Source organism: Pungitius pungitius, chromosome 11 (genome assembly GCF_949316345.1).
Source record: "Pungitius pungitius chromosome 11, fPunPun2.1, whole genome shotgun sequence".
NCBI lineage: Eukaryota > Metazoa > Chordata > Actinopteri > Perciformes > Gasterosteidae > Pungitius > Pungitius pungitius.
In genome coordinates, this window is record NC_084910.1 from 11954902 (window position 1) to 11973723 (window position 18822).

General features: G+C 44.9%; 2 protein-coding genes across 4 annotated transcripts in view; both read left to right on the forward strand.

The window, feature by feature from the left end:
• The window catches only part of nbeal2 (neurobeachin-like 2), a 28651-nt gene extending 20739 nt beyond the window's left edge, over positions 1–7912 (forward strand). For all 3 annotated transcript variants that reach the window (XM_037454406.2, XM_037454407.2, XM_037454408.2), the window contains 24 exons: positions 56–205; positions 317–474; positions 627–751; positions 853–970; positions 1097–1254; positions 1351–1484; positions 1570–1677; positions 1761–1856; positions 1980–2104; positions 2205–2345; positions 2435–2565; positions 2681–2790; positions 2901–3018; positions 3171–3268; positions 3357–3470; positions 3564–3650; positions 3754–3863; positions 4111–4283; positions 4380–4474; positions 4565–4681; positions 5344–5505; positions 5593–5741; positions 5836–5971; positions 6174–7912. In XM_037454406.2, the coding sequence (XP_037310303.2) occupies positions 56–205; positions 317–474; positions 627–751; positions 853–970; positions 1097–1254; positions 1351–1484; positions 1570–1677; positions 1761–1856; positions 1980–2104; positions 2205–2345; positions 2435–2565; positions 2681–2790; positions 2901–3018; positions 3171–3268; positions 3357–3470; positions 3564–3650; positions 3754–3863; positions 4111–4283; positions 4380–4474; positions 4565–4681; positions 5344–5505; positions 5593–5741; positions 5836–5971; positions 6174–6281 (3021 nt within the window). In that variant the 3' untranslated portion in view covers positions 6282–7912. The remainder of the gene's footprint in view (positions 1–55; positions 206–316; positions 475–626; positions 752–852; positions 971–1096; positions 1255–1350; positions 1485–1569; positions 1678–1760; positions 1857–1979; positions 2105–2204; positions 2346–2434; positions 2566–2680; positions 2791–2900; positions 3019–3170; positions 3269–3356; positions 3471–3563; positions 3651–3753; positions 3864–4110; positions 4284–4379; positions 4475–4564; positions 4682–5343; positions 5506–5592; positions 5742–5835; positions 5972–6173) is intronic.
• Positions 7913–10472: 2560 nt separating this feature from the next.
• Positions 10473–18746, forward strand: nradd (neurotrophin receptor associated death domain). Its single transcript, XM_037455173.2, has 7 exons — positions 10473–10701; positions 10794–10903; positions 14606–14738; positions 14938–15291; positions 16342–16546; positions 16670–16812; positions 17219–18746. Exons 2-7 carry the CDS (start codon positions 10865–10867, stop codon positions 17530–17532), a joined length of 1188 nt encoding a protein of 395 aa, XP_037311070.1. The 5' UTR covers positions 10473–10701; positions 10794–10864; the 3' UTR covers positions 17533–18746.
• Positions 18747–18822: the final 76 nt, after the last annotated feature.

Consider the following 18822-nt stretch of genomic DNA (forward strand, 5'->3'; position numbering starts at 1 on the left):
GAATGTATTTGGTTGATTTTGTGATTTGCCTTCTTTTGGAAAAACCCACCTCAAGGTTGAGCCGACCATGGAGCAGTACGAGCTGGACACGTTTGGGAGATGTCACGACATCATGTCAAATTTCTGGAATTCGTGCTTTGATGACCTGATGGTTACAGCCATTAAACGGGAAAAAGAAAGAACAGACAGCAAGTCCAAGTTTCAGGTTATAAAAACATCACGCCGTCGCGCACCCACCGTCGTGTAACGCCTTCATTGAGGAATTTCCACATTCCCTATACTGGTCTCACATTTCAGTTTGTTTGTGTGAAAGCAGGAAGTGGTCATGGACCCCTACATGAAGCGAGTCCGAATTGAGAACAACAGGTACCTAAGTTGTCAGAAGCAGAGCTCCAGTCAGCAGGGGGTGGTGTGGCAGCACTGGAAGGCGCTCCGCAGGCTTTTGACTAGTGAGAGAGGAGCATGGGCCAACAGGTATGACACATTTTACCAATTTTTACCGTGACCAAGATTTACTTGTTACTGTGATTAATCATGAGTGGAAAGAATTCTTTTTTAAAGCCCCTTTGCATTTCTTGCCTGTCCAGAATTTGTTAAATTAATTTTTTTCTTTTGCCGTACGACAGAGTTCAACCAGAGGTGAAATTGAAGCTGTCCAATGCAGAGACTTATTCGAAAATGCGTCTCAAACTCGTGCCCAACTACAACTATGATCCTCACAGTGAGGCCAGTGCCCTGAGGGACAACATGGGTATGTTCCCCTGGTCAGAAACATAAGGCCTCTCCTCTTTTGTCATCCAAGCAAAAAATGCACTAAAGATGTTTTTTTTCTTTTCCTTTTGGGATGTTCAGGAGCCGACAGCCCTCGCAGCTCTGAACCGCTCCCACTGGCCGTCGCAAAGGAAGCAAAAGTAAGCGACATGGAGGATGACCAGTTAGGAGAAGAAGACCTTGTCTTTTTGGATAACAAGTGAGTCCAACTCCTAGAACTTTTATGTCTGTGCCAACAGCTCCCAGCATGAATACAAAGAAATAAAATCATTTTACCTGAAAGTCTTTAAATACCTAACAGTTTAACCTTTTCCCACGTCGTTAGGGTGGAGGGAGAAGATGAGAACCAGAAAGAAAAACTGGTTCTCTCTGAAGACTGTGAGCTCATCACTATTGTGGCTGTTGTTACGGGTCGTCTGGAGGTCACCACCCACCATTTGTACTTCTATGATGGCAGCAGTGAGAAAGAAGAGACTGAGGAAGGTAAGAGAATCAGCGCTGGTGAACATAACTCCGAATCTTTTGACCGTTTTTTTGTCCGACGGTTGTCACATAAGTAAAAAATATCCGTGTCATTAGGAATCGGGTTTGATTTCAAGAGGCCGCTGTCTCAGCTCAGAGAAGTGCACTTGAGGCGCTACAACCTGCGACGATCCGCCCTGGAGCTGTTCTTCATAGACCAGTCTCATTACTTCATTAACTTCAAGAAAAAGGTACTGGCCAAAACAAATTGAACTCCTTCTGTACTACAACTGGAAGGAAACCGATGCTTTTAAATTGTTTGTGGCGCCCTCACAGGTACGGAACAAAGTGTACTCTAGGATCCTGGGACTGCGGCCCCCCAACCTGTTTTACTTTGGGTCACGCTCCCCCCAAGAGCTACTGAAGGCATCTGGACTCACACAGGTAGTTAATAAGTCCCACTCCTCTGTCAAGTATTATGATTCGTGTTGCGTGGGACCAATCCGATTTTTGATGTGTTGGAACAGAAATGGGTATGCAGAGAAATCTCCAATTTCGAGTACTTGATGCAACTGAACACCATTTCTGGGCGCACTTACAACGACCTATCTCAGTATCCTGTGGTGAGTACACTTATATTTATATATATATACAATATATAAACACAATATATATATTGTGTTTCAAAAGAATTAAAAACAAAGACACGTCCCGTTACGATGGTATTTTTTCCTTCTCCTTCTCAGTTCCCCTGGATCTTGAGTGACTATACCTCTCCCATTCTGGATCTAGAGGACCCCTCAGTTTTCAGAGACCTGTCCAAACCCGTAGGTGTGGTCAACCCCCGCCATGCACAGAATGTCAGAGAAAAGTAAGCAGTTATATGATATTTTTAGTTGTACTTAAAGGACTGCAGATAATAAAAAATACAAACTGTCTACTTTAAATCAAATATTTCTGTTTGTCACTAGATATGAGAGCTTTGAGGACCCAACAGGCACCGTTGACAAATTCCACTACGGCACACACTATTCTAATGCAGCAGGAGTCATGCACTACATGATCCGCATGGAGCCGTTCACAACGTTGCACATCCAACTGCAGAGCGGCAGGTGGGGACGCCGGCTGATGCTGATGCATTCAATTTGACACATTTAAGTGTGTGGTCTCATTGTGGGTACGTTTCATCGCCGTCCTTTAGGTTTGACTGCGCAGACCGACAGTTCCACTCGGTGGCGGCAGCCTGGCAGGCTCGCATGGAGAGTCCAGCCGACGTCAAAGAGCTCATCCCAGAGTTCTTCTACTTCCCCGAATTCCTGCAGAACATGAACGGTGAGGAAAACCGAATCATTGGGCAATTTCACTTCTCCAAAGCAGCTTTGATCTGCTGTGAGATGTTGAAAATGTATTTTTCTAAGAAGGAACCTAATGCGGCATTTTTGTTTAGGTTTCGACTTGGGACATTTGCAGATAACTCAGGGCTCACTAACGGATGTTCTGCTGCCCCGCTGGGCGTCATCAAGGGAAGACTTCATCAAGCAACACAGGAAGGCCCTGGTGAGTCTGCAGAAGGATTGTACTGAGTCCTCAAACTTGTCAATCTTGCATTTGTTTTCCATCACCCTGTATTAAAACATCCATTCAACAACGGTTATCTTACATTATAGGAGTGCGAGCATGTGTCCAGTCACCTCCACGAGTGGATTGACCTGATCTTTGGTTACAAGCAGAGAGGCGAGGAGGCGGTGAAGGCCCTCAATGTCTTCTACTACTGCACTTATGAGGGTAAAGCAGGAGTTAATACTAGTTCTAACTAGTGATGGATGAAACCTGCCAATCTTGTGAAGATTCTTTTTGTTGGCATGTGATATGTCCCATATTTCCTTTCAGTCTTTACATTGTTTTTTTGTGTTCTTACCTGTGTGATGCTGCTGTAGGCGCGGTAGATTTGGATGCAATTGCCAATGAGACCGAGCGCAAGGCCCTGGAAGGCATCATCAGCAACTTTGGACAGACTCCCTGTCAGCTCCTGAAGGTAAAACTGACTGACTGATTCTTAGTTATTCAACAAGATGCGGTTAAAGTCTGACGTTGTTTTACACCACGTTTCCGTCTGGAACCAGGAGCCTCACCCTCCCCGTATGTCGGCTCAGAACGCATCTAGGCGGCTGGCCCGCCTGGACACTGTGCCTCCCAATATCTTTGAGCAGCTCGACAAACTCCGGCCATTTGTGGAGGTGGGTTCTGTCGGAGATTTCCGTCATTGCTCTGAATGAATAGCTCACAATGCGTTGACTTGTATGTATGTGTTTAACGTTTGTGTGTGGCAGGTGGTAAGCGATGGTCTTCCTCTGGTCCAGGCGGTGGTACCAAAGAGCCAGAATCGCTCTTTCATCATTCAGGGCTCGGATATACTGGTACGGTTCACTAAAAACACTTTCACAAGAGCTGCATGTAAAACGCCGTCATTACCACAATTACACAGTTGGGTTTTTGGTTAATGGCAGCTTTTCTCGACAGGTGACTGTGAGTGCAAACGGGTTGATAGGGACACACAGCTGGCTGCCCTACGACAAGAACTTTGCCAACTACTTCACCTTCACCAAGGACCCCACCATGACTAATCCCAAGTGAGGGCCCCCAGAACACAGTCGCAGAAGCTTTAGTGGTTAAAAATATCTAAGCTGACTATTGATCTATTAAAAAATGTATTTGCCAATTTCCCGTTGCGTCTTACCTCTTACCTTAAATCCATGTGTGAACATTGGATTTCAGGTTGACAGTTTAATTTGTCGAGTATAAATCTCCTCCACGTTCAGGCCGCAGCTCACTCTCATTCCTTGTTCCTGACTCTGATCTTCATGCTTTGTGGTGCAGAACGCAGCGGTTCCTGAGCGGACCTTTTGCTCCCGGGGTGGAGATCAGCGCTCAGGTGCTGGTGGTGTCCAACGACGGCCGCCTGCTGTTCAGCGGAGGACATTGGGACTGCAGCCTCCGTGTCACCCAGCTGGGGAAGGGCAAACTGGTGGGCAGGATCTGCCGGCACATTGGTGAGTTCTAAATTTTCATCCGTGTGTCTTATATGTACTGAATATTCCTTGGTTCCATGTTACTTATTTGTTTTCATTGTTATGTGTTCCACAAAGACGTTGTTACTTGCTTGGCTCTGGATCTCTGTGGCATCTACCTCATCTCCGGCTCAAGGGACACATCCTGTATGGTTTGGCAGGTTCTTCAGCAGGTACCCACATCTTAGGATTGCTCGTACGCGTGTGAGAGATCAGAGGCCGCATTCAGAGTCGAGGCTTCATGTGTGCATTCTGTCTTTCAGGGAGGCTTCTCCAGCGGTCTGTCTCCTCGGCCAGTGCAGATCCTCTGTGGACACGACCAAGAGGTCACCTGTGTGGCCATCAGCACTGAACTGGACATGGCTGTCTCAGGGTCGAAGGTCAGCAGCATCACATGCCATGAAAAACTTTCTTACAAACACAGAATCTTAGTCATGATTATTTTCATTATTCATTAATCAGACTTTTATGTTATAAATATAACAGAAAATAAGAATAAAAGCCAGTTTTCTTAAGTATTAACCATTTATTCTATCATTTGGATTCTACTTTCTTTTCGTATTGCTTGAGGTCTCTATGGTTGTGCAAGTGTGAAATAAATTCACATTAATAACTTGCTTTCAATAACTTGAAAACACTACACTGGGATTCTCCAAAAAACCTTTTAATTGCTCATTAGAAGTCTCTAGCTGCTACAACCACAAAACACTTTTCTCCAGTGGTTCAAACGTGGAAAGCGTGAAGCAAAGGGAACACTCAGCTGAATCTCATTTAAAAGCCTTTTTTCTGGGTTCAAATTAGAAAAGAAACTTGGAACATACATACCCACAATGCCTAGAGGTAGTTATAGAGGCTATACATTGACCTATTAAAACTGTTGGCAACCGTTGACGGGCTGCTGATACTCTGCTTGTGGTACATGTGGCTTCGGTTTGCATCGGGAAAACTAACCAACAACGTACACAAAAATGCACATTGAGCACATTGAGCGGTTTTACGAGGCACATTCCCTGAACCTTCCTTGCTATTCCCTGTGCGTCAGGATGGGACTGTGATAGTGCACACTGTTCGACGAGGCGAGTTCCTGCGCACGCTACGGCCTCCCGGTGAAAGCTGTGTACCTGCTAAAATCTCTGAGCTCCAGGTGGGCATGGAGGGCCACATCGTTGTACAGACCTCGCTGGAGGAAGGCGCTCATAGAAAGGTACTTTGATTCGCACGGCACAGTGCGTAGACGACACACACGGTCCGACAAGTTGCGTCCTTACCAAAACACTCCTTATTCCCGCAGGGCAAGTACTCCGTTCATGTTTACTCGGTAAACTGCGGCCTGCTGTCCTCCTTCGCCGTGGAGGAGAAGGTGACTGCTCTCCACCTGGTGGCTGAACACGTCATCCTCGGGACCGTGGGCGGCAGCCTCCACATACGAGACCTGTGCAGGTGAAGGACGTCCCGAACATACTGTGGCTTTACGTGCAGCACTTATGGTCATTCTATGTCTAAAGCTCTCCATTCTCTCCTCTCTGGTTGACAGTCTGAAGGCCGCGGTCACGCCCCTGGCCTTGAAGGTTCCCGTGAGGAGTGTGTCCGTCACCAAAGAGTGCAGCCACATCCTGGTGGGACTTGAGGACGGGAAGCTAATTGTGGTGGGGGCAGGGAAGCCAGAAGAGGTGAGAAGCAGGACTTTGAGATGCAAGGATTGGGGAGGCAGTGTGTTTGTGTGTTTGAGGAGAAAAGGGGGGGGGGGGTGAATCATACGGTCGGTGCTTGTTGAAAACCAGGTTTTTCAAATGGTAATCGAGCGTCTTTAGCCCTAACATCCCCGCTCTAGCCTTCAAGAGAAGAATAACATGCTTCCGCTCCTGTTCTCAGGTTCGCTCAGGACAACTCACCAAACGCATCTGGGGCTCAACGCGCCGGATCTCTCAGGTGTCTTCAGGTGGAACAGAGTATAATCCCACGGGGAACGCTGGTCAATGAGATGAGCAATGGTGGAGGACTCTGTAGGTGGCAGATACCTCAACAGCGGCCTTTGTTCCCTTTACAAGCGGAGAAACGATCCTCCTCAGCCACTGATTCTCTGAGAGAACCACTATACACTGTGCACTTTTCAAAAAATTCTTAAATGGTTTTTATATTTTATTGTGTATTTCATCTACTGCTGTGTACTGTTTTTAATCAGCATCATTCCAAAGAGTGGCCTTCGTGTTTGTGTGGATGCAGGAGAGCTTAGTTTTGTGAACCGCTGTTGACCAGTGAGTCATATTTCGTGGGTGTGACTCATGCAGCATCAGACACAAAGAGAAGCAGGGATGTGAACTATCCAGGCTCCATGTTTTTAACATTCTTAATTATTATTTTTTGTCAGAGGAACAGCTGTCATCCCTGTACTTTGTTGTCTTAAACCCATTGTCTTAGCAATGGCACCTTTTTTAAAAACTCCTGAAAACTTGAAACTGCTGTATGTGTTGCTTGAGATTTCCACATTGCAATACTGGTATATGGCACATGGGGGTTGATTTAGTGAAAGAAAGATACAGAGGCCCGACTGGTCACTAAAGGGGGCCGATGCCGTATTGTGATCTTAAGCGATTTGATGATCCTCTCGGAAGTGCACTGACATTATACGCATTATAAAACTGTTACAATTAAAGCAATAACGGCTTTAAAGGTCAAGGATGTGAACCATATTCACTTTTTTTTTTTATTACAACTGTGGAGCTTGGTTGCAATGAAACTTTTGAAGAGTGCCTTCACTTATCCATGTTTAATTAATCAGAAAGTGCCTTTTTAGCTTGTGTCTTCAGCCATCTATAAACACTGAACTCCAATCATCTATTTCTATGTAAGATCACTATGTCACTATGTCAGACTGTGCCCGTGCTGATTTGGTTTAAACACACCTAATGCTCTATACAACTCGGATGTGGATAAAGTGTTGTAAATGAACATAAAGGCTCGCCTGGGAGCACATGCTTGCCTGCACTTGTATCGTACTGTTTTCTGAAGGGCTGAAACATCTGAACACGACGATGACTCTGAAACACGTGAGCATACAGTAAGTCTGTGAGTGAGCTGCAGAGGTATTCACCTCCCGCCAGCTTCTTTTATGTGGTTGGAACAGAGTCTTTGTTTTACGGCGTCATGGCGGTGTGGAGATTAAAGGGCCTGTTTGGGAGAACGCAATGCCCATAATCATGGTGCGAACATACATGCAGTCTTTGCAAGGAATTCTCAAAATAACCATAGGTGTCAGAGAGTGGAGTATATGTTTAACGGGCTGTTGCTTATCAGCTCATCTGCTTTCCACTCTGGAAATACACAAAGTTACGACATTCAGGCTGTCTAAAATCACACTTCACTCAAATTGCACGAGATGCGATAAGATGAAACATATACAGAACTGTTTGTATAAGCAGCTCAAGCAAACATTTGATCATTTGTTATTGTGCATAATGCTGTAAATTCATCACGCTGCTCCAGTTTACACTTTGTTTTTATTAATGTTTCACTTCATTACGCGGAAAAGTGGGTACTTTTATGAGTCAAGCATTGTGGCTTAAAAATGATTACAGTCCTCCATCAAAACAATAAATTGAATTTGTGGTCTTCTTTTGTAATAGTTGTTGCTCAAATATCCATGTTAAGATTCAAAATGATCCTACACAAAACCTCAAAAGAAGGTCAGCGCTGCCTTGAATTTGGATTACAATTTAGCTTCTGTGTTGTTATTGAAAGATGTTGAAAATAAACTTCTCCTTTTGAAAATCAAGCCGCCTGTGGCGACTCTTGACAGTGGGGGTCGTGATTTGCCTGCGCGCCTGTCTGTCTAAGCCTTAATGCTCCTTCTCGGAATTGTCCTAATTTGACCAATAATTGCGACGGCACACTTTAAATTCAGAAACGCTCCGTTTTCTGTGAACCGCTGCCCGTGTCCTGAGGATGACCGCCCATTAGCCCAAAATGAGCTCTAGTTCTTGTTTGTGAACCATAGCAGGAAGGAAATTGATCCGCCGCCACAACCTAGATCATCCAGCTCCTCGACTGTAATCCCAGTCTCACACGTGTCTGTGATGTTAACTCTGTTAAGAGTTGAAGAGGTCAGGGTGAGCAACGAGCACATTTACTTGAAGGGGAGACTTTGATCTCTTGGTGGGCCCAACATCCTGTCGGCCGCCCCATAAACACCTCCGGGGACACAATTCAGCTGGGGTGAGGTGGGCGGGCGGGTGATAAAATGGACCTGAAGACCCCTAGTCAAATACTAACCACAGAACAGTGAATGAGGGAAGTGGAGTGGGAGGGTGAGGAGGGATGCAGTCGCTCTGATGTGTCTCCGTTAACAATGGTGGGAGGGGTTGACACCTCGCTCTTGCTTATTGGCGGTGTCTCCATCTGACCTCCGCGGGCCCCGGGAGCAGACCGGAGGGGATGGACGTCACGAAATGCTGCAATTTCGGTGTTGTTCAAGTAGTTCCTGCCAAGAAGACAGTCCTGCGTCAACTACCTCCAGGCCCCTGCCCCCCCCCCCCTCTCTTTCTGCCCCTGGACAGCAAAAGCATGTTGTAGCTGCCCTTTCCACCCGCGTATGACCACAAAGGAACTCGGGTAAAGAGTCTGTGGCGCCGCAGCCGGCATGGCAATAATTGAAAGCAAGACAGATGAAGGATGATGGCTGCAATAGAATGCAATGTATGTATTTCTTTGTGTAAAAAGACAACAACAACCCTTTATACCGTTCATTGGTGAAAAGATCTGATAAATGGTCAAATAAACAAAAGGTTTTTGACTTACTTGTTCTATGTAAATAAAACACTTGTGCCAAAGTGAGTGTGAATGCTCCTTAAGACATTTACTGTTAAGGAAGTATAAAGTGACAAGACAAATGTAAGAGTTATTTTTTTCTGTGTTTATGAGAGAGGAAAAACCGGATTCCATGTTGCTGAAGTAAGGCTCGGAGTTTAGAACAGGAACAGCCTGTCTGTCTCCTCTCATCCCTCAGCCGGCTTTGAAGTGCAAGTAGTTTTGTGTCTGAGAGATCCCTCCATTTGTTTCCCTCTGAAGTCCAAGCCCCCCCTGCGATGCATTCACTAGAATTTACAAGGTGTGTAATTTACCCTGCGTTGGTTTTCTAATCTTTTGAATTGCAGAGATCAAACATATGCTTCTTTTACAGAGCATCTTGTTTGATTCACAGCTGTCTTTTGTTCCTGATAACAACTGATCACAGCTCTATGTAAGTTTCTCAATAGGATTGTAAAAGGGTGTCATGTTAAAGAGATTGCATTAGATCTGCATGTAAGAGTAAAGAGTAGGTAGGAGGATAACCTATAATACTACATGAACACATATTTTATATGGCGGAAGAAGTAGCCTTTTACTGAAGGAATATCACAGTATCGAATTACTTTGTTTAACATACAAGCCGTGCATTTAAAATGCTACTTAAGCACAAACCCTATATACTTAAAGTACCATTACTGATCATTCATAATACTCCATTTCAGAATAATCTATTAACATTATTAGAATAATAACATTTAACTTGAAATACTATTGTATATATATAAAAATAGTGGAGGGAAGAACAATTTTGCCTGCTAATTGTAATGTAGAAAAGTAACATAACATACAATATACTATACTTGAGAAAACCCAGCACTGTCAGCAACACGTATGCCCTATTACTATGATACTATGAAGTATTAAATATCAACTAATAAACACAACGAAACAAAAAATCAAACAGAGAAATAGCATTTCAAAATGCATCATATGGTTTTTTTGTATATTTGACTTTCATGGAGAGTTTTTAGATCCTTAAATATGTTAAATAAAGGTATGACATGTGAAGAAAAAAAACCTAATTGAGTCAGTCTAATGAAATTCCAGCAAATAAATGTTATTTAAGGTAATTAATGAGGAACATACCTTAAGTATCAAAAGTGATAGTCAGTAGAAAACGGTCAATGTTTGTGTTTTATTTTCATTCAGGTTAGATAATATGTTGATATATTTGTTTATCCCAGTGGCAGGTATGCGGCTACATGCATCACACGCATACATTGATGATGTTAGACTTTTCTCCCATTAGCTACACTGCAGCACCCAGCAGCGCGTCGCCGGGATGCAGCCAATCCCGAAGCCACTTTGAAAGATGAGGAGATGGGAGGAGAAAAGGCCCGGGAGAGCTTCCAGGAGCTTTTCTTCCTTCCTTCATCTGTTGCAAAGCTGCGGCACAGGTGGTCGACCGTGCATCCTGCCCGCTGAAACAGAAGACACTTTGTGCGACTTCCACGGTGTCGGCCGGTTGAGGGAAGCGAATGTGAGAATCCACGGATCACAGAGGCGGCGCGCTGGAGCCGCTTCCTCGTGCGTAAACAACATCGGAATCACCGAAGTATGAGCGAGAGCCTCCCGAGTGCGGAACCGACGCGTTTCAGATTAAGAGAAGTGGACGTTTTGATGACACCTTTCCTGCGATTGTTGAAGGTTGCCGAGTGAAAAATACGAACCAAAAACTGTTTACTTTAAAATTGAGGAGGATTTTGGAGACTGCTGAGATGGGACCGTTTATCCTCTGCGCTCTTCTGCTGATAAAAGTAAGCGATTGTTAAGTACTGATTTACTAACAACACACACACACACACACACACACACACACACACTGTAAAAGGTAATTTATCCTCATAGCATCATATTAGCAGCCATTGCTTAAGTTCCGCCTGGCACCGTTTTCCCCGAAAAGTAAAATGTGTTCCAGCCATATTTCCTTAAGTCGCTCTCACGAGGCCCCTGCTGGTGAAAATACTTGTTCTCGTCCCATAGTCGGCAAATCTCAGGAAAGAGTACTGTACTTCTTTGAAAGGCTCCTATGACTCAACTCAAGCGAGGTCAAGCTATTGTTTGTTTTGCCTGCCTCGGACCCACTGCACATCTGGCTGACTTTCACACAACGTGCCAGAAGGAGGTGCAGACTCTTTTCTCTACAGAATGAGCTAAACGATTTTGAGTGACAAAACAAAGGAGCACGGGATTAGCCGGAGATTATGCACATACACAGAGAAACACATGGCATTTTTTATCAACACATTCTAGTGTTTGTGGCGTTTGATTGCAGATGGTTAAACAAGGGTCATTGTTTGGAGAAGGCGCCTGCCTCTGCAGTTAGGAGACAACCATTTGACACTCTTTTGCCTCAAAAAGCCCCTGGGGCTTGTAGTCCTGTATAGGCACGCTCCTCAGACTCAAACACTTTTGTTAGATCAAAGTGCTCAGATAAAACATAGCTCTTAAGAAGATGTTTATCTCTCTCTCTCTCTCACTCACTCTCTCTCTCTCTCATTAAAAGGGTGTGACAAATCCAAAAGGTTTGAATCTAAAATGCATGTTCTCCTACTACACAGTTGTTTAAAGTTTGTTTCTTTAACCCGCTGAAAAGTATAAATGCTGGCAAATGACTTTCCTACTACTCAATGGATGATTTAGTGCAAAAGTCGATTGTTTCCTACAATATGTGAGCACAGTATTAATGAATGACTCATAAGGTCCTAAATCATGTAGTTTGCCCTACATGTTATTTGCTTTTGACCATTCCTGGTGAAAATGTGGCCTAGCTATCAGTTTGGATATCCGGAGCAAAGCAATTATTATTGCAATTTTCTCCAACTTTGTGGTTTGTGTGTGTGTGAGTGTGTGAGAGAGAGAGGGGGGAGTAGTTTTGTTCATTGCCACAGTCATTTACATTTCCATGGACTAGTTGAGCAGATATCAATGGCTGCCAGACTTCAAGACAATTTGCTAATTCAAACTGCCTCTTAACTCTGTGGTGTGTGTTGAAAAGAGACTAAAGGTCGACGTGTCACTGTGTGCTGACTCACTTGATTGAGGATCATAGTTTTTTGGGGGAGAGCTTTCTGTCTGAAAATGAGAAAGAAAGCCACGTCCTTTAATGTGTCCCTTATGCTCCCCGTACACTAATGACAGTAATCAGGGGAAAGGGGTTTGTGAACTTTCCCTCGGCTCAGGCTGTCTCCGTTGAAAGGCCTCTGTCTGTTTCTGTCGCAGACAGATCGTGAAGGCTCATTTGAGTCGCTTACTTCACAGGGTGAGACCATCTTTTTTTTCTGTGTTTATTTTCACGTGGAGCGATTAGATCAACTGGAAAGTATGGCCTAAACGCTTCAAGAGTGGCCTCACTTCAAAAGGCAACGTGAATGTGTCAGTCTAAAACAAAGTGTGTGTGTGTGTGTGTGTTTGTGCGCGTCTGTGCGTGTGATGACTGAGTGACTCCGGCAGCCGTGGGGTTGAGACCCCCATTGAAAGCTCTGAGTGGAGCTGCTCGGTGGTCCGTCCGTTCTCACTGGGGAATCCCTTCAGATGTCAACTTCTTACCTAGATGGAAAAAGCAACTGCAGCCCCCCCCCGTCATTACGACTGAATACCCTTAGATAAATAAATCTTAGCTTTAACATGGGATACAACAGCAAGGAAGGACACTGTTGATTTATGCCCCACTAAAGTAAAACTAATACCTCCTCAAAGTTTGATTTTTGTGTTACAGAAACCTAAAAAACCATCAAAGTGAAGAAGCATAACACATATTTCTTCAGGCAGATTTATTGCAAATTATGTCTAATCACACTGTGTAAACTTAAGATTCATTACAGTATCAGATGTCAAACTGCACACTGATATATTATTTCATATACCAACACAAATCGAGTGGTATCCTAAGTCTTTTGCACAGTGTATTCAGTAGATAATAACTTAGTCATAGCTCTACTGAGTGGATCACTGTTCCCGCTCGTCTCTAGTGGGGCACGGGCTAAACATTTCCCAGTGGCTGAAAAAGCCTTTGGCAGTTCCTGCCCACCAGGCAGCCTTACAGAGCTACGCCAGCCCTCACACACCGACTGTGTGACATGACAGAAACCCAAAGCTGCAGGTCAGAACTAAACACAGCCACTGCCACCAAATATTTATGAAAGCATGGATCGAGGGCTAAAAGGTTAGCTTGTGTTAGCAGGGGAGCTCCATCAGTCCCATGGAGAGGACCAACCAGACGCCAGGGAGGCTTCATGCTCCAAGTCCAGACTTGGTCACAGTCTTCTTAGTACAAACATCTCACTGGATCCTACCGCCCTGACACCCTGATATCTCTGACTCACGAGTATCATCTCCTGCAGGAAAAATACGTCTGTTGCTATTGGAACGGAGCTCTGTTTCAAAGCTGTTTTCTCCTGTAGTATCAGCATGGAAGATCTCAGTGTTTTCCAACTGGGGGGCACGGTTTGCTTGTGTGTGTGTGTGTGTGTGTTTCTGGTGGGCTTTTTGTCAGGCTCTACAGGTTCACACACGTTGCCTGTGTTTGTTTGGCAGACTTCAGAGACAAAGAGAGACAACAGTAGGTTGTTTAGCTGTTACTTTCCCCCTTGGCCGGAGGTTCGCTGTTAGACATCTGTTTGCCCTCGTTAGCCCTCAGGCAGACTAGGCCCGATCTCCCCCCTAAACGTGTGCGTGTTTAAGATGCCGTCGTGTAGAGTGAGTTAGATAAATGCTGACCTTCGGATAGACACACCTGCGACTTCAAAGGACCCTTCTCAACCATGCACACACTCGCATGTCGGGCCGCCTTCGTTAACTGAAACCCTCGCCTGGGGCAAAAAACAGCCTCCTTTATATTACCCCCCCCCACGCCCCTTTCTGATGTCAAGAAATGAACACACACACAGACTGTATTCACACACATGGTTGCACCATGTCACTCATAATGATTTGGAACGAGTGGGAGAGCGGAAACTTTTTTTCCTTCTTCCTTCCTCCTTTTCTGAGTGTTTTTTTCTTCACCCATTTATGTCTTGTTCTTTCCACTGGTCTAGAGCTATCTGATTAAAGCCAGCCACTCTCGACAGGCACCAGCCCTGCTGCACAGGCCACTGGGAATGTCTGATCTATCCCTCATGTCATAACTCAAGCCGGGCTCTCCATTACCCACTCGCAGATAAGCACCCGCAGCACTTTCGGGGTGAAAGCTGAAGCCGATACAAAGATTTAAGAAAGGAGGCCATTTTCCCTTCGCCCAGTTTCCCGCTTCTTCCAATGCACAGGGGCAGAATGTGTTTGTTTAATTCTCTGCCACAAAACTCCTTGGAAAGAAATAAGGAAATGCTTTGATTTTCTATTTCGGGAGCTACATGAACAAAGTAACAGAGTGTGATTTTCAGCGGCCTGAGATGTAAAATAATATTTGTTGATCTACACGGTGGTGGTATTTTTTTCTAACTGTCATTTATTTACTGCAGACTGCTCTTGGAGAGGCCTGTGCCAGTGGCCGGTTCACTGAATCGGGCCAGTGTTGCAGTCTGTGTCCCGCTGGCTTCGAAATGAAGGTAGATTGTGGGAAAGAGGACACTAAGTGCACCCAATGCCCACAGGGTAAGCTATTAGAATCTACTGTTACTGCACCAAGGTGGAATATGTTTTACCTGCCTTATCATCATCTCCGTCTGTTGAACTTCATCTGTTCAAAAAGGTGGAAGATTCAAAGGGCAGCACGTATCATCATTGCGGCGGATATCTGTGAGAGAAAGACAACTTCTCCGGACTGACACTGATTTCTTTATCTGTTTCCCAGGAAAGTTTTCCTCGTCTGAAGGCTTCGGCCCTTGCCTCCCCTGTGCTAAGTGCCCACCCAGTGTTCCCACGGCGGCCTCTTGCTCTGCCACCCAAGACACACAATGTGAATGTGACAACGGCTATTTCTTCATGAGGCGCCTCCTCGTGTGTGTGCCTTGCTCCAAATGCACTGTCGGAGAGGGTGTTACTCGGGAGTGCGGTCCGCAGGGAGACACGCAGTGCCAGGTCTGCGGCCCGGGAACTTTTTCGGAGGAGCTTTTTACCACCAAACCCTGCCAGGCCTGCACCCAGTGCTCTGATAGTGAAGTGGAAATCCGACACTGCATGCCCAACGCGGACGCACTGTGCATGGGTGAGTTGTAATGAAGAGTGACAAATACATTGAGTTTGTAAGTCTGTTAACATTTTATATTTTTGTTATTGTCAACCAATCCCATTGAAAAGTATTCTTTGTAGTCAAAACCTAATAAAGTTTATGCATTCGTGCCATAGGCCTCTTTTTTGTTGTTCAAAAATGACATGGGCACTGCAGTTTAAATCTACAGCCATTGTCCTGCGGCTCTAAATTCTTTCCAGCAATTGTCCAATTGTCCCCCTCAAACACTTTAATCCTGTTTCAGTAATGTTTGCTAATAACTTCTGTTTGAGTAAATTAAATCAACTTCAAAGAAAGGAAATTAGATATTTGTGACCATTTAAAAAAGTTCCGTTGGAAACCATTGGTGTTGGAATGTAATGAAATAATGAAGTATCAAAAGATGGACTTAGGCCTTGCTGGTTTTCATTATTTAATAGACCTTTCCATACGTAGTGATATGCTTATCCCACAAAGATCTAATGCAGGGAAAAGCAGCGATAGTTAAGGATGAAACGATAAAAGAATGAGCCGAAGGGAGAGGGTGAGGGAGTGGGAAGGTCTGAGAAAATAGAAACATAAAGAACATGTGGTCACCATCTGCATCCACTCCTCATCTGAACTCTCTGGGCTGAGAAACATGAGGAGCGAAAAAAAACAGTCCACTTAAGTGCTGTAGTCCAATTGGTATGTTCTTGATATGTCTCTGGGTTAACTGGCCCCAAGAACCTGAAGGCCAAGGGAGGCTACTGACCCCGGCAACTAGTACGCCTCCCCCCCAAATGGCTACACTCGCTCTCCGGGAGTAAGGTCGCCTGTACACCCTCTTGGTCCACGTGTCATGACCCTTTGACCCCCGAGGGGTCAGCACAGTGCCGTGTAGTGTTTGATCCTAAAATAGTCTGACTGCGGGAGGGAGAACGAGGCTGAAAAACCGGGACAATGAAAGGTTTCAAAACCCCAGGGGACCGGGATGGCTTCTGTGCAATTATTTCAGGCCCAAATGTGTGCAGATGCAATAACACTATCCCTGACATGTCTCTATAGACAGGAAGCTGCACATTCTGTCTCGTCCTACTCTGGGTGGGTCCGATGCTCCTCGCCGGCCAGGTGATGAGGAAGGGGAGACCAGTCCTGTCCCCGGAACGAAGTTCACACCGGAGGATGGGGGGGGCAGCAACCACATCCTGGCCTATGTTTCTGTTCTGGCTGCCGTGGTGCTTGGCCTGATTTTCTACGTGGCTTATAAATGGTGGGTCTTCACTCAGCATGGGTCCTTAAATGGATGTAATGGAGATAATAAAAATTGGCTTTGTGATGAAAAAAAAAAAAAGCTGTGTAGCTCTACTGACATTGTTTTCTTGGCTCTTCTCAGCTGGAGATCGTGCCAACAGAAGAGGGCTCTTTCTAAGGCCCGTGCAGCTGAGCTGGGGGCCTCTCCGGAAGGAGAGAAGCTCCAAAGTGACAGTGGTGTGTTTCTGGACTCTCAGAGCCTACAGGAGAACCAGCCCAGCAAAGGTGAGGCAGACACAGGCCTTGTCTATGAAACTTTAATTGTCCGGCACTTCGAATAGAAAGGCTTTGGACAGTAGAGTCGGTGGCAGGGATGTACAATGAAAAGTTTGAAATTGAAATGATGTAGCTTTCAAAAGTAAATCGTCAAGTATATACACAAATATTTTTGGAAATACACATTTCGAGTTTAAACACAACTTTGTTTCTTTACAAGAAAACTGGCACCTTTTATCTTCCCGATGTTTCCCAGATGGATAATGACATAGAAGCTTTCTATCCACACTTTTAAGTCTCTAATGTATCTTTAAACCTACGTTTTACACGGTCATTTGGAGTCATTTGGAGACCATGCATACTGAATACTATTATCATCATGAGTGCAAGCTCAATTTGTCTGGTGTTTCGCTAGGTACGAAGAGGGACAGCAAACAGGACAACCGCTTGTACATCAACCTACCCCCCCACAGACAGGAGGAGGTGGAGCGCCTCCTGCAGGAGGGAGGGGGCCGGGGGTGGAGGCAGCTGGGCGCCGCGCTGGGCTACGAGCCTGAGCAGCTGGACCTGTTTGGGCGCGGAGAAGCTCCTGCTCACACACTCCTCTCCAACTGGGCCCCGAAAGAAGGCTCCACTCTGGGCCTGCTGTGGTCGGCACTGGCCCGCATTGAGAGGCCCGACGTGGTGACAGCCATTAACTGCCCCACCCAGGGGGTTTCTTTGGTCTGAAGAATAAAACAAACGCATGACACCAGCAGACTGAAGGGGAGGAACTTTTCACTGCCACGAAAAGAACGGAATGCTGATATTAACGCCGCTGGATGGTCCCACCAAGGGATTAAGATGGCTCTGTTGGACAGTATGAGTTTTTACCAAAAGAACAAAACATGTTCTTGTCCTTTCTTTGCCCCAAGTCACAATTTGATTTTACGTTACTTCAACTGCATGAATGAAGAATCTGCAATGTGTCTGTTACAACGTTTTTTACTCCTGGTCAACCCTATGCTACAGAGACGTCACATTGGATTATAGCTACAATGACAATGGCAGTATTTGTATAGACGAGAAAGAGAATGATGTGTTTCACGAGAGTGATTATTCTAAAGAAAACTGTTTACATGCCTGTTTGCTCTGGAATCAGATTCATCCCCGGCCCGCCTCTTCAAAAAAGCCACCAGCCTCTCCCGAACAACGACATCAGCGGGACGGTGTTACCACACCGTTGATTAAGCCCGCGAGGAGGTGGTCCAACAACACGTAATGACGTGACTCTCCTCTTTCGGATTCATCTCCTCCAAAAGGAGAAGGACACTAAAGAATTAACTAAATTAACGGTTTAAATGTTCACAATATCATGCTTTCAGCTGCTCAGAAGCCGCGGCGGGAACTACCCGGTAGATGGTTCATGTTTGTTGCCGTGTAGTGTTGGTTTTCTGCTCAAGTCACTACTTCACACCGAGCGTTTATATTCTGCACCAGTGATGTTTCAAATATTAGAAGACCAAAAAATGAAGCATTCTGCGAAATATGCAAACACCACTTTCTTTTCCCAGATATCATCTTTGATTTTAAATATCTTAAATAGTGATTGTTTGATAATGGGTAAGATAACTGAATGAAAAGAATAGACTGTTCTTGCGTTCATATTACACAGCTCCATTTTTATCACCTTGATTTTTCATACTAGACACAAATCCAAAGACAATGCTAACAGCAATGCTTGTGGCCTAAGTCATCTTGCCTTTGTATTTATTTCATCATCATTTTAAGAATTGAACTTATTCTATGGGAACTGGGACATTTGCTGTGTGTTAGTTGCACAATGTGATGACCTCAGATGGTTCGACTTTTATAACGCCATGTATGGTTTTGTGTATATATTTCTTTATTGTTTGTCTCGACATGTGTTTTTGTATGAGTTTTATTCATATAATAAATGACTTTGATAAGTCGGTGCTCTTTTGTTGTACCAGAAGGACTTGATGTTATACTTCTTAATGCTGTAAATAAGTGTGTTTG

Bases quoted from the DNA above. Each gene is read 5' to 3' on its own strand.
- nradd (XM_037455173.2), top strand. From the start codon at position 10,865: ATGGGACCGTTTATCCTCTGCGCTCTTCTGCTGATAAAA. The intron at 14,739-14,937 runs GTAAGCTATTAG...TCTGTTTCCCAG, and splicing joins GTGCACCCAATGCCCACAGG to GAAAGTTTTCCTCGTCTGAA. The intron at 16,813-17,218 runs GTGAGGCAGACA...GTGTTTCGCTAG, and splicing joins GGAGAACCAGCCCAGCAAAG to GTACGAAGAGGGACAGCAAA.